Genomic DNA, 14045 nt, shown 5'->3' on the forward strand with positions numbered 1-14045 from the left:
TGTGTATACAACTTTTGCATTTGGTATGTGATTATTCTGGACATATGTCTATATTATTTGAGTATCCATGCATGAATCCATGTCAGGGTGTACATTTAGTCCTCAGTATGTTGGATGAACTGTGCGGGTGTAGTTATACCTTCATAAATTATGGCAAAGAGCACTTAAGCATCCAGAGAGTTTGGTTTTAATGGTTTGTGTCGTTACAGGCTGCTTCATGTCACAAAACTTCCACATGGGAGGCATTTCTAAGGATTAGTGTACATGTGTGTGATTTATCTATATGCAGAAATGCCTTCCCTGGGATTTGGTAAGGTTGGAAGCTCTCTGAACGATAATCAGCTGGGGCGTTTGGTGCTTGTAGAGTGAAACTGGCCTTTACCTAAGCCTCTTGGGGAGCCATATTTACCTGATTCACCTTTCTTCCGAGGAGGTCTAGTTCGTTTATGGGACGTTCTTTAATTTTAGCCCCGCTCACAATAACTCCGTTAAGGAGTGACCTGCCAAAGACCACCCAGCGAGCGTAATCTCTGAGAGGTATTTGAACCCGAGTTTCTCCGCATCCACCCCACGCTGGCTGTCAACAGCCTTGGCGGTTAAAAATAAAAGGTTAGGCACTCCCCAGGCCGTTTGTGGTGTTCATCTGTTTTGCGTGTGTCCCTTTCCGGCGGCTAGCAGCGCGATCCTAACCACGTCTACTCAGAAGTAAGCCTTGAGTTCAGTGGGGTTTACCCGCAGGAAAGTGGGCGCAGGGTCTCAGCCTAAAGCATATGAGGCGTCCCCTTGTTCGGCGTCGCTGCCGTGCGCGAGGGGCTGCGCACGGCCTGCCCCTCTCCCCGCCCACGCGCCCGCCGCGGCGGCGGCTGCGTGCGTGCGTGCGCTTGTTTCTTCGCTCCCAGGTTGCCCCCGCTCGCCCCCGCCCAGCCCCGCTCCGCTCCTCTGACGCGGACGCCGTATAACTCCCCCTCCTGCGGGCTGTTTACCGGAGCACGAGCTGCCGAGCAATGAGCTCAGTTTCCCCCTTCGCGTGCGCCGCGGTGGGCGGAGTCGCTTGGGCTCTCCAGCCAATGGCGGCGCGCTTCCGCCGCCGCCGCGCGGGCGGCCGGAATAAAAGGCCTTGGGACGCGCACGCTGCAGCTGAGATAACTCGCGATTCGCACTCGCGCGCCGGACGCTCTCCCCCCGGTCGGTACGGTACTTTTTGCTTCTCGGGGAGGGCTCGAAGCCGGCGCGCTCGTACACCGGGCCCGCCTTCCGTGGGGGACAAACGTGAATCATCCGAGCTTAGTCAGGGCGGGTGGTTGGAGAAGCCGCCGGAAAGACGAGCCCTTTCTTCTGCGCGCCTCTCGCTCTGAAATCTGGAAGTGAAGCTTGGGGAGGGAGGCGGAAGCGCGCGCTCCTCGCTTTGGGAGAAGACTCGACCCACGCCCCAGGCAGGCAGATAGGCCCTTCCTGTGCGCCCCGGACGGTCCTAGCCCGGGCTTCCACCCCCTCCCAGCGCGCGGCTGATGTGCACGAAGATGGAGCAGCCTTTCTACCCTGACTCCTTTTTCTCCGGCTACAGTCAGGAGTACAAGACGCTGAAGGCGGGCATGGCCCTGAACCTGTCGGCCGAGCCGTTCCGCGGGCTGAAGTCCCAGCTCCCTCATCACCTCCGCGGCCAAGAGGATGGCCCGGCGGGCTACTTTCCGGGCTCGCTTCAGCAGCCCGCGGCCGAGACTGGCAGCTCCTCGCTCAAGCTGGCTGCCCCGGAGCTGGAGCGCCTCATCGTCCAGAACAGCAACGGCGTGATCACCACCACTCCCACGCCGCCGGGCCAGTACTACTACCCGCGGGGAGCCACCGAGGAGCAAGAGGGCTTCGCCGACGGCTTCGTCAAGGCGCTGGACGACCTCCACAAGTTGAACCATATGCCGCCCCCCAATGTCTCGATCGGGGCGGTGGCGGCGGCGGCGGCGGCTTCGTCGGCCAGCAGCGGCTACGGGGCCTCCCTGCCCCAGGAGCCGCCTCCCGTCTACACCAACCTAACCAGCTACAACCCCGCCGGCTCCATGAGCAGCTCTTCCAGCTTCCCTAGCGCCAACCTCAGCTACATGCCGCAGCCTCACGGCTTGGCTTTGGCCCACCCTTCGCGGGGCTTCAAAGAGGAGCCGCAGACGGTGCCGGATGTGCAAAGCCCGCCCGTGTCTCCCATTAACATGGAAGATCAGGAGCGCATCAAGGTGGAGAGGAAGCGGCTGCGCAACCGCCTGGCCGCCACCAAGTGCCGGAAGAGGAAGCTGGAGCGCATCGCTCGGCTGGAGGAGAAGGTGAAGACCTTGAAGAGTGAGAACGCGGGACTGTCCAACACAGCCATCGCGCTGCGGGACCAGGTAGCGCAGCTGAAGCAGAAAGTCATGAACCACGTGAACAACGGCTGCCAGCTCCTCTTGACGGCCAAGATGCAGCAGACCTTCTGATGAGGGGTGGCGACCAAGCCGATCCCTGCTGCCTCAAAGACCTTTTTGGGGGGGGTTGGGGAGAAGAGAAGCGGACTTGTAACGTAAAAGTTTACACGGAACCGGACTGACGCCCCGAGTTCCCCAACTCTTCTGTTCTGAAGTCCTGTTTTCCAAGTTGTTATGTCTGTGACTCTCAATCTGGTGGATCCAGAACTCCGATCTGTGCTGAGTGTGTACGAGGTTTTTTTATATCTGTATGTGAGAGTGATTTTGTGTGTGTGTGTGTGTGTGTATTTAAAAACAAAAGCCTTTTTTCTCTCTGCTGCATCGCTGGATGGTGCAGTAGAAGCGGAGGTACTCTGGACGGAGCCAAAAACTGGCCTTCTGCTCTCTTCCTTGTGCCAATAGAAAAGGAGACGATCTCTTAATTTATAATTGAAACAAAAGGGACCAGAAAACAGGTTGACAGGGAAGTGATGGAATCTCAGCACCTCTCTTCCCCCAAAAGGCCACTGCATGGACACAGGGGTCACTGTGGAGGGAGAAGGGGTTGTTTACTTACTTGTGCTCTTATTTCTTTTGAGTCCTCAAATTCAGTTTTTTTCTTCAAAAGATTGTATTTGTGTTTTTGACTTTTTATTGAAACTATTTAAGTAAACATGTTCTAACTACTTTATCTGTGTGCCTCTTTTAATATGCCACAAATGCTCTCCCATCAATCATCTTGATTCTTTTGCTTTCATATTGAAAAATTGGGACTTTTGTTTGGTGAAGTCCCAGACTTTGTCAGTTTCTTTTGGAGCAGTTTTAACTCCCCTGGGTTTTAGTGTCTATAAAGCTTAGATGAACTGGAGCGGTTTAGTTTTTGTTACACCTTGGCGGCGACTTAACAGCCTTGCTGCCTGCCATTACCTGGTCGTCCTCCCTTCCTGTGTGTCTGCGTTTGATCCTTGTAATGGGCTTATTCAGTGTAAACCTAGGATAATTGGGGCATGTCATCTTTCCTGTTTTCTTAACTGCATTTCCTACTTTTCTCTCCCTCCCGGTATTTTCCCTAATCGATCGGATCTGAGCTTTTTGTATGTGCCACGATAGGGTGCCTTGCTCCCTTCTCAGCCTCGCGTCATTCACCCGAGGTGTTGTGGAGTTGCTCCCCCCCCCCCCGCTTTCCTTTTGATGCCAAACTCCGCGCTTTGATGCAAAAGCTCCGGCGCTGAGACAGCGCGCTTGAGTCTCTCTCCCCTTCTCTAGCGGAGGACGGAAGGGGAGGGGGCGCGCGCCAAAGCCCGGAGGGGTGGCCTCCCACACGCCTAGCTTCACTTCCTTGATCTCGCCAGCTCTGACTTCGGCTCCAGTGGGTGGAGCCTCCGAGGCCGAAAGGAGGGGGCTTCTGCGCTGACGCAGAGGAAGATGGCCATATATGGTCAGTTTCTGCCTAGTGACGTTTGTGCTGGTTGGGCTCCGTTCCGGGAACCCCCGCCCACGTTACCAGGCAAAGGGCCTTGGACGATGTCAGTTTCCAGCCAAAGAAGGCCGGGGCTGATGCTGTGGGGCTGGGAATGTCCCAGGGCGCGCGGCAGACCCACAGACCCCGGCGGGGCGGGGCGGGGCGGGGCGCGGCTGGCTCGCGGAGGCCTCGCAAATGCCTCGTTCGCACGCTGATCCTGCGAGGAATGACACACCCCAGACGTGGGGCAGGGCGGGCTTGTGTGTGTGAACTTTCCTATCGCAGCAGTTATCGCTGCCGGTAACTGAAACGATCGCAGACATGGCGCGGCCAGTCGCAGTTAAACTAGCTGTTCAGCCGCAGGGCCTCTCTGTTCGGGTTCCCAGTGCTCGTGGTAGCGAAGCGACGCTATATTCTCCTGGCTTTCGGAAGTTTCCTTTTGCGGCCAGCTTTTGTGAGTGGACGTCTAGGACGATAGTAACAAGCGAACCTTGCCTTTCCTTCAAGCCTCTCAACAACCAGCTGAAGGATGTTAGACCGCTGAGAGATGGGGGCCTTGCCCAGCCGCCCTAGTAGCTGAACAGGTGACTGGCAACCTGGGCTCCCCTGTCTCAAAACATGGGGGTGAATGAAGTGGGAATATCTTGCTAAAGTTCTGGCTGTGCTTAGATGCTGCCTCTTAATCAGGGCTTGTCCCAAAAGTCTGAGCACAAATCTTCCACTCCTGTGGAAAGGTTGACGCAAAGCGGTTTCTAACCAGGTGCCCCTGTGCTATGGAGAGTGGTGTAAGGAGCAAGTTAAACCCCCTAAATCTGGCCAGAGTGAATGGTAAAGTTGATCTCTATGAGTCAAAAGAATATTACCCCTAAAGCTGTCCCTTAAACACACACACACACACACTGCTCCACTTCACGCTCCTGCCTGAAATGCCATGGAAAGAGAGTGGTTGGTCCCACAGACAGCCTCTGAAAGGAACGGGAGGCTGCTTAATAAATGCATAATTCTTTAGGGGAAATAGTTTCAGGTCAATGGGGTCATCGTGGCAGATTCGAATAGATAGCAAGGGTGGGTGTGGTGTGATGTGGTGATTGTGTGAAAGATCAGGGATTTTTTTTCTTAAGGGACTTTCAAGAGGTTTCTGTTTTTCTGACTTGATGTTAATTTGGGGAAAAAGCAAAGGGGAGCAACAGAGCTATGTGAGTCAGGAACTATAGCCTCCCCTATAAAAAGTGTCAGGTTGATACGCTGCTATCCCATTATCCCTCTGCTCTGTTGCTTGCTGTAAATCCCAGTCTCTGAATGGCTGCTGTTTCAGTCATGGACAACTGTAAACTCTGCTCAGCAAAGCACTGTGAAAGTTCAGGGAATCCTTGCTTGCTTGTTGGTTTAATTAAAGCAATAACCTCTGTTGACATCCCTCACTGTCCCATGAGAGACATGGGAAAGGGTATTGTCAGTCTGTGAATGTGTTTTGATTACCCTTTTGCCTTGGATGCCCTTATAGGACTGTGAAGAGAGGAAAGAGTAGGATGGATGGACTACAAAAGAAGAGGCAGTCCAGTTCCTCAGACCATTGACTATTACCGGTGGTATCAGCTGCTTGTAGTACAGCCATCCTATGAGGCAGGGGTCAGAAACATATGGTCTCCAGATGTTGTTGGACTGCAGTTGCCATCACCCTTAGCCCAGATAGCCAATGGTGAGGGATAATGGGTGTTGCAGTCCAACCACATGTGGAGGACCACATTTTCCCCATCCCTGCTCTAGGGACAATTAAACTCCCAAGCACTCTGCATATGTGGTATGATCTGGCTTGAGAACCAGCAGATGCCTCAGACTGCTGGACATGTGCGAGTGCTGTTGTAGGCAGGCCAGAACAAGGGAGTGCATGAGGGCAGGATGTGGGATTCAATTTTTTTCTTCCCATTGAAGAATGCTGGCCTTCAACCATTCAGCCACAGAGCAAAAGGTCAAGGTGACTCAGAAGAAAGTTGATGGGATGTGGGACCTTAAGAGAGCACTTATAATCAACTCCCAGGGGCAAGAGCAGAATAAGGAAGAAGGGCAGCATATGAATTATCTACTTCCTGGACTTGGGACTAATGCAAACCCCATTATATGTGGCCAAGCTATCCCTGGACAGGGATAGCTTGGCCACAGTGGTATGGGTGCTAGTAACCTCAAGACTGGATTACTGCAATGTGCTCTATGTGAGGCTGCCCTTAAGGCTGCTGTGGAAGCTGGAGCTAGTGCAGAACACAGCAACTTGGCTGTTGTCAGGAGCTGCCCCTTTCCATCATCTAACTCCTTTGCTGAGGGAACTGCACTAGCTGCCTATTTGCTACTGGGCCAGGCTTAAGGTTTTAGTACTAGTTACAAAGCCCTTAACAACTTGGGACCAGGATACCTGAGAGAGCGCCTTCTCCCTTACCAACCTGCCTGGTTGCTGAGATCATTGGAGAGCTTGCTCCTGGTGGTTCCATATGAACCTATAGCCCAGCTGAAGTCCAGCAGGTGAAGAGCCTTCAGTGTGGTGGCTCCTTTTATTTGGAATTCCCTGCCCCTGGAGGTCAGGCAGGCACCAACACTGCATTGTTTCCGGCACCTCCTGAAAACCACACTGTTCCGGGAGGCATTTCTTAATTGACCAGTTATGGTTTTTATTGGTATTGTGTTTTTAAACAAGTATAATTTTAATGTCGTGTTTTAATCTTTTTATTCTTTTACTGTTTTATTCTTTGTGTTCACCCTTCCGAAATCTGCTCTACATATGGAGCAGTATATAAATATTGTAAATAAATAAATAAATAAATTATAGCAGATCTCAACCTGTTGTGGTTGCAATGAAGTGACTAATCCACCCTCCTCAGTCCAGTGGATTCAGATGCAACACTGTGGATGACAAAGAGAAAGTGGTTTTGAACAAAGGGGGCGTGTGAATAGTTGTTGTATCACTGGTGTTGCTGCTGAAGAAAGGCGAACCATCAGCTAGCATTCTCGATCTCTACATGTAGTTTCTTCAAAGGTGTGAAGCACAAGTTTCAGTGAAAAATACACTTACCGGGGATGGGGCGGAGGGAAATAAAGTTCGTTATAAAAGCTACTAAAATGCCTTGGCAGAAAAGTCCAAATGTGGTATTTGACTAAATTAGGAATTGAAATGCAGGTAAAACCTTATCATATGCATTTTAATTTTATTTTAAATGTTTAACACATTAAGAACACAGTCCTATGCATTTTTAGTCAGAAAAAAATCCTGCATCTCCCGGCATTCATCAGCTACCATCACTGGCTGGCGAGCATTGGGAGCTGTAGGACATTTTTTCTCTCCAAACATGCATGGGATTGAGCCCTAAGTCAGTTTTATTTATACGCACGCACACAGGCACGCGCATGTGTGTTTCTTTTCAAAGGTGATAAGTTGCCTTAGATCTCATTGTGGAAGAGCCCTTGAGGCAATGAGATCGCTAGTTAAGAGATCTGCATTTTAACCATTCCTCTAGAGGAGGAGGAGAGATAACCGGTGGAGTGTAACATGAAGTGGTGGGGGTGGGAGCAGTGGTACTTTCATTTTATAGTCCAGCTTTTAGTGAGGAAAAGGTGTGTGTAGAGAAGCCTAGTTAAGTTTGGAATGAGTGAGATTAAGACACAAGAGCCCTACAATCAGATCGCATCTCTGGAAGGAGAGATGGAACTACGTCTGGTGTGAGGAATGTGTGGCCCTCCAGATGTTAAACTACAAATCCCATCCTTCCTGACCACTGGCCATGCTGAAGTCCAGCAACACCTGGAGGGCTGCAGTTTCCCCAGCCCAGATCTAAGTGACGGTGTACAGCAGGAGACAGGAAAACAGCAGGTTGAAGGAGATCTAAATAGGTCTGTGAGTCAGGGAGATGAGAGAGGTCGAGCTGGCTCATGGGAATAGCAGTTGAGCTTCCTGGGTTCTATTTCCAGCCTTGGGTAGGGAGTGCAGTCTGAGTGTGGTGGGTGTGGTATTACATTAAGGGGAAAGCTGGGGACCAGAGTGTCACTGACTCCCTCAGTGTATTCCACATCTTCCTCCACCACCACCGCCTTCTCCGTAGGCTTAACAAAGAATGGCACTGCTTGTTGTTATGGGGGGGGGGGGCAAGGTCCTTGCAGAACCTGCCTGGGGTTATCATCAAGAACTGACTGCTGTTTCCGGAAACATGAGAAGCTGATGCGAAATGGAATGTAGCCGCAGTGCATGCCACAGCTGAAGGCCGCAGCAGAGCATGTGCAGTGTGAGACACAGACAGCGCTCTATCCCTCATGTCATACCTCCAGGCAAAAGGGACGGGGAGGGGAGGGGAGGGGAGGGGAGGAATGCTATTGTGGTGACAGCTTCCTCTTCCAGTTCATGTCTACCGTTTTGAAACTAGAGAGCCAGATAGGCAAAGCAAGGCACTAGGGATCTGTTTCACACTCTGACATCACAAGAGAAACATAAAGAAAGGAGGGAAAACAGCTACCTAAGGACACATGTAGTAGCATATATACAGTGAGACAAAAATCAGGAGAACAAAGACACAAAACCACAGTGTGCTAACGGGATATTGGAAACAGTAGAAGGAGGGTGATTTTATTAATAATAGTAACCAAAAAGTAGGACAAGGTGATAGAATGAATTTGCTACACAATTCCAACCTAGAGAGACTGAGAGATGGGGTGTTGTTGTTTTTAAGTGTAGAATTACTCAATATGTGTTTCTGCTTGTTTTTACGAAGGAGGAAACTAATGAGACATTTAGTGCTGACAAAAATAAGGATGGGGAAAGGTCAAAAGCCAGGATAACAGTTCAGAACACTTGGGCAATCTGAATTGTTGGATTCTGGCAACATTTACAGAAGAGTTAGTAGGATGAATCTCTGAACTGCTAACTCTATCTCAAACTCATGGAAACCAGGTGTGGTCTTACTGGAGAAGTATTTGTTCAGCGTTTCTCTGGCCCCTTTCCAAGAGCTCAGCCTAGGTGGTAACAGTGAAAACCAGAAAAAAATAAAAAAATACAATCATAAATTCCTATGTCTGCTTTACCCTGGCTGCTGAATGGCAGCCCAGCAAGGGGAGCTTTACCACTCTTCTGGAAAGCATTGAAGCATGGATTTCTAGGGGAAGACAGGTCCACAATTGTGGGGCAGCCCCCTCTGAATGCCTGTACAGTCAGAATGCTCTCAGTCATAATTATACTAATAAGAGAAGGCGACTTCTGGGGTATGTAGTGTCCAACCTATTTTATTTATATGCCACCCTGTAACACATGTTTGAGGGTGGCTCACACAATAAAACAGGTTAAAACAAAAACAATACGAAGAATCTAAAATGTCTAAAGATGTTAAAGGCTTTATACATCAAAATAACCTTGAATTGCATCCAGAAAACTGTAGGGAGCCAGTGCAGTTGCCTATATTTTAGATAGAAGAAAGATCCAAGGAACTTCAAAACTTGTTTTCTTTATTTGGAAGATATTAGGACAAATGAAACAATTCATTTGTAAGATTAGAAAAAAAAAATTAAGCAACCAGATTGCTTTTGTTAAACAAACCCACTGATGGCATCAACCTAGTTCTTGTATTTGGTATAATAAAATAATTTGGTAGACAGAACTGAGGTGGTACAAGGATGACTTCAAGGCTTTTGACCAAATCTCTCTGTGACATGACATCCTCATAAGGAAGCTTGATGAATGAGCACTAGAAGGAATGAATATGAAATCAAATGTAAATGTAATGATGTAAAAGAGCAGTTCAACAATCAAACAAGCTACATAGGAAGATTATGGAATTTTCTCCTCCAAGCGCTTTCAAGAAAGGTTTCAGTTTTTGCTGTGTGTGTGTGTTTTTTAGGGAGATTAGGAATTTCAGTACATCTATTTGGTCCCCTATACATTCCTGGTTCTGTAATGCAGTATATTGATGAGCCCAAACTCCCAGGTTTTCACTTTAGTTTCAGAAGGGATTCTATTATGATGTCCTCCAAAGCCTAAGCAGAGGGATGTGAGAGGCCATAGCTCAGTGTGATAGAGCACATACTTTGCATGCAGAAGGTCCCTGGTTCAATCCCCGGCTTCCTCGGGTAGGGTGGAAAAGAATCCCATCTGAAACCCTGGAGAGTTGCTGCCAGGCAGTGTCAACAATGTGGGGCTAGATGGACCAACGATCTGACTCAGCAGCTTCCTACGTTCCTATGATGCATGAAGCAGAAAATCATATAACTAAAAATGAGTAGAATGTGGGCAAGAGGAAAGAGAATGCCGTTTCCTGGTTCCAAGAAAAGCTTAACAACCAGTGCTCTCCAGTTTTCTTGGACTGCAACTCCCATAAGCCCTAGCCAACATGACCAGGTATCATGGGAGTTGTAGTCCAAAACATCTGTAGGACACCAGGATGCCTAACCCTGACCTACACTATGTGAACATACATGCAGTAACGAGTTGAATGGGTTTTATTATTAGTTCTGCTGTGCATGCAAAACTGAGCCTTCTCCTCCCTTCGTGGCTCCACCCATCTTTGTAGTTTTCAGCAACCACCTGATTGGGTGGAATGTGTGCCAAGAGAGGGTTCAGGACTGTCTGAGGCTTTGTGATGCTGTGTGAGGTAGACCTGTTAAGCCTTGCCCTGTGGTGTAGGTATCCAAGCTGTTCAGTCTTTGGGTTAAAAGCATTCTCTCAGTTCCAGAGCTACCCAATGGCACTCCCTGCTGGCACAGCAGTTAACTAATTGCTTGCCTTCTCTGTAGCAACCCTTCATTTGTATTGATCAGATTTTGCCATACTTTTCAGAAGCATCCATCAATTTTTCTTTAAAGTACATAAAAAGAAGAGGCAACCATATTGGCCAATTAGTACAAAACATGCAAGGACAGCAAGATAATATCTTTAGTAGGAAGGATCATGGCTGACAATATATTATGCAAATATGTAAGTTACAACACAGGGGAAAGACTGAAGTACATGCTTTGCACACAGAAAGGCCCAGGTTCAATCACTGGCATTTCCAGGTAAGGTTGGAGAGACTCCTGTCTGAAACCCAGGAGAACGACTGCCAGGCATTGCAAACAAGAGTGAAGTAGTACAGCCAACAGTCTGACTGGGTGAGCCACTTCCTGTGTTAACATCACCAAGAGGTACTGTTCATGTGGTCTTCTGGGCATGCTGAACTGAAGCACAGATGAGTCAAGATTATAGGTGATAGTGGAGGGAGGGGACCTGACAGTTTGGAAAGAACTTGCCGCAAATTGAAGGGATGCAGAGGTGCAAGAGGGTAGTCAAGAAAACTTTGTGAAGTTCTCTTTGTCAGGTGTGTGAACCCAACCAGAGGCCCATACCATGGGTCAGGGATTCATACGTTTCTCTGCATTCTGCTGTCGCATTCCAGGGAGAAGCCATGGTGGCATAACTTCCACAGGGAAAGAATGGTAGCTTACCGCTCATGTTGCAGACTCTTCCACTTCAAGCATTTCGCTGCCCAGGGTTTACAGGCGTCAGTGCTGCAGTCACATTCAAAATGTCATCTTCCTGACCTAAGGCCACAGCATTAAATCAGGACCAGCTAATTTAAACATATAAATACATACGGCAGATAATGGTTCTGGTATGTAAATACAGAATGGAAGAAGTACCTTTTCCACCCTGATCATGGGAAGGAGAGTGGAAACCAGTGGCGCAGGGGTCACCCTTGAGGTGCAGGTGCTCATCATGAGAGTCCTCACAGCCACACCCCCAAGGAGAATCCAAAAATTGTGTCTATGTACACTTCTACATCCAGGAACAGCCGTAGAGAGCATAATACTTGATTTACTAGGATGAGCTGACAGTCATAAAATAGCGAGCTGACAAAGGGCGGTGTGGTGGTTAAGTATGCTGAACTTTGGCTGGAGAGAACGGAGATTGCATGAGAAGCGGAGAGGCACACAATGACCTGGTTTGCAGTAACAAATCAGCCTACAGTGGCTTATTTAAGTCACAGTGGGCTGCAACACCACTTTGCATAACCCTGTTGTCCAAGCCCAGTGGGGGTGGCTTATGTGAGGGTTAAACAACCCTTGCATAACCCTAAAACTGCCCATGTTTAACCTTCACATAGGCCACCCCCACCGGCTTTGGACAACATGAAACCCCCTGGCATGGGGGCTGGTTATGCGAGATGGCACAGCCCACTTGATTTGATCCTGTGAACTGGCCCAACATGGCCCCAAACAGCATAAGATCACCAGCTCAACATTTTCCAAGAGTCCCTTTTCCTGACATTTGATCTCAAAGTCAACAAACCAGTTCCAGCAGATTTTGTATCCACTAGGAGCTGGTCTTTTGTAGAGCTAATGAGTCTTAATTGCCCATTCAGGACCAAGGGACCCCAAAATACTTTGCATTACAACAGGAACAATATATTGTTGCTTGGGTGATCCAGTTGCCTCAGGTTGCAGCTAAACTCAAAGGGAACAGAGAAGTCTAAGGGGGGTGGAAGATGGATGTCATTGTCCCTGCTAATCAAAGAGTCTCAGTCCTTTGACCTTGTGAGCCCTGGCTGCACTATACCACTGGTGGAAACTCTCAGGCCCAGAAGGACAGTTGGGAACGTTGGATTGGAATATTCCAGTGCTTTACATTCTTCCAGAAGTGAAACAGCTGCAATAAGGCAAGAGCACAAATTAGGGAGAACACAGTACCAGTTCCAGTGCAACGGAGAGGTGGAACACGAGTTCTACAGGAAACTGTTCCTCCGAGTCCAAAGCAGCAGAAGCCCTGCCTGACAGAAGTAGGCAGTGTATGTCTAGAAGCGAAACAAGTCCTCCTAAGTTATGCCAAGTACTTTGCTTAGTACACGCTTATATTAAGTGGAGGAGGCCCTGCAAAACTGGCGTTCTTCCTACGTTGTTGTTTCTGCTTTTTGGACTTTGAAAGTATACAGTGTAGGCAAAACAGATTACAGACCATTTTGCCTGCATGCATTTCATGTTAATGTTGGCAGACCAGGATATATGGAGCCAGATGAAAGGTAACAATGTCTCATTACACCTTTTAATGTTGCAATCAAGCCTGTTGCAAGGTTTAATGCAAATACATATTTGAAATGAAAAGCTTGTCCAGTGAAGCAATAGCATCCTCTAGTGGCAGAACATGTACAGCAGAATTATAAACAGAAAAGCTCTCAAATTAGAGGTAGTACATCTATTTTTCAATCCAGAAAATGCCTTTCAAACTTAATGTCCTCAAGCACATATGCTTTTGATTTAAAGATATTACAAATATATACCTTAAAGGGCAGACAGCATCTGATCTATACCCTCACTTGTACAAAACCAACTATCTCAGCAATCTTGAATGGGCATCATCTTTCCCTCAGATGTTCTAGGATGCAATCTTATGCATGTTTAAACAGAAAAAAAAACCCTACAACTGGCAGCATTCCCCAGCCAGCCATGCTAGCTAGGGCATGCTGGGAGCGTAGGACTTTTATGTCTAAACGTGCATAGGATTGTGCCCCTAATCTAATAATATGCGCTTTCCCTACTTGAACAAGCATTGTGGTTCATTTACTTTGCCAGGGTTTCCATGAGAACACCATTTCTACTTAGATATGTCCTAGATATGCAGCACTACAGTTAATACCATGATCCTATTGAATAGATGGCAGCCTAGAACAACTATCTGGTTCATATAGATTTTCCCACCAGCCATCACTGCTCCAGAGCAAAGAGCTCATTAAGTAGAGACATTTACAAAACTTCTAGTGCTTTCAAGTTAAGCCACAAGCAGACATCCCAGATTCTGCCCCCCTCCCCACCATCTGCTTGGCAGTATATTATAGCTGCCCAGTTTGGACTTTTAGCCTAGAGTAAGATGGTCACTGGGGCCGCGGTGGCTTAGTGGTTAAGACGCTGAACTGCAGACTGGAAGGTCGGCAGGTCAGCAGTTCGAGACCCGAGTGCCGCGTGACCGAGTGAGCTCCCGTCTTCAGTCCCAGCTTCTGCCAACCTAGCAGTTCGAAAGCAAGAAATTGCAAGTAGATAAATAGGTACCGCTTCGGCGGGAAAGGTAACAGCGTTCCGTGCACCTCGGTGTTCAGTCATGCCGGCCACATGACCATGGAAGCATCTTCGGACAGCACTGGCTCTTCGGCTTAGAAACGGGGATG

At 48.6% G+C, this 14045-nt stretch overlaps 1 protein-coding gene across 2 annotated transcripts; it reads left to right on the forward strand.

Annotated features, from left to right (window-relative positions):
- The first annotated feature begins 940 nt into the window (after nucleotides 1-940).
- JUNB (JunB proto-oncogene, AP-1 transcription factor subunit) lies at nucleotides 941-6708 on the forward strand. 2 transcript variants are annotated; one of them, XM_084838567.1, is made up of 2 exons: nucleotides 941-1189; nucleotides 1565-6708. In XM_084838567.1, exons 1-2 carry the CDS (start codon nucleotides 1005-1007, stop codon nucleotides 2457-2459), a joined length of 1080 nt encoding a protein of 359 aa, XP_084694693.1. In that variant the 5' UTR covers nucleotides 941-1004; the 3' UTR covers nucleotides 2460-6708. The 2 variants fall into 2 exon arrangements, with proteins under 2 accessions (XP_084694693.1, XP_084694694.1); XM_084838568.1 differs by lacking the exon at nucleotides 941-1189 and having other exon boundaries at nucleotides 1428-6708.
- The last annotated feature ends 7337 nt before the right edge of the window (nucleotides 6709-14045 follow it).

The sequence above is a fragment of the Heloderma suspectum genome, chromosome 2 (genome assembly GCF_057233095.1).
Source record: "Heloderma suspectum isolate Gila_16-S chromosome 2, 16-S_ref, whole genome shotgun sequence".
Lineage (NCBI taxonomy): Eukaryota > Metazoa > Chordata > Lepidosauria > Squamata > Helodermatidae > Heloderma > Heloderma suspectum.

Excerpts from the sequence above, each read along its gene's own strand:
- JUNB (XM_084838567.1), top strand. The coding sequence starts at position 1,005 with ATGAGCTCAGTTTCCCCCTTCGCGTGCGCCGCGGTGGGCGGAGTCGCT. Across the intron at positions 1,190-1,564 it reads GGACGCTCTCCCCCCGGTCG|TCAGGAGTACAAGACGCTGA; the intron begins GTACGGTACTTT and ends CTCCGGCTACAG.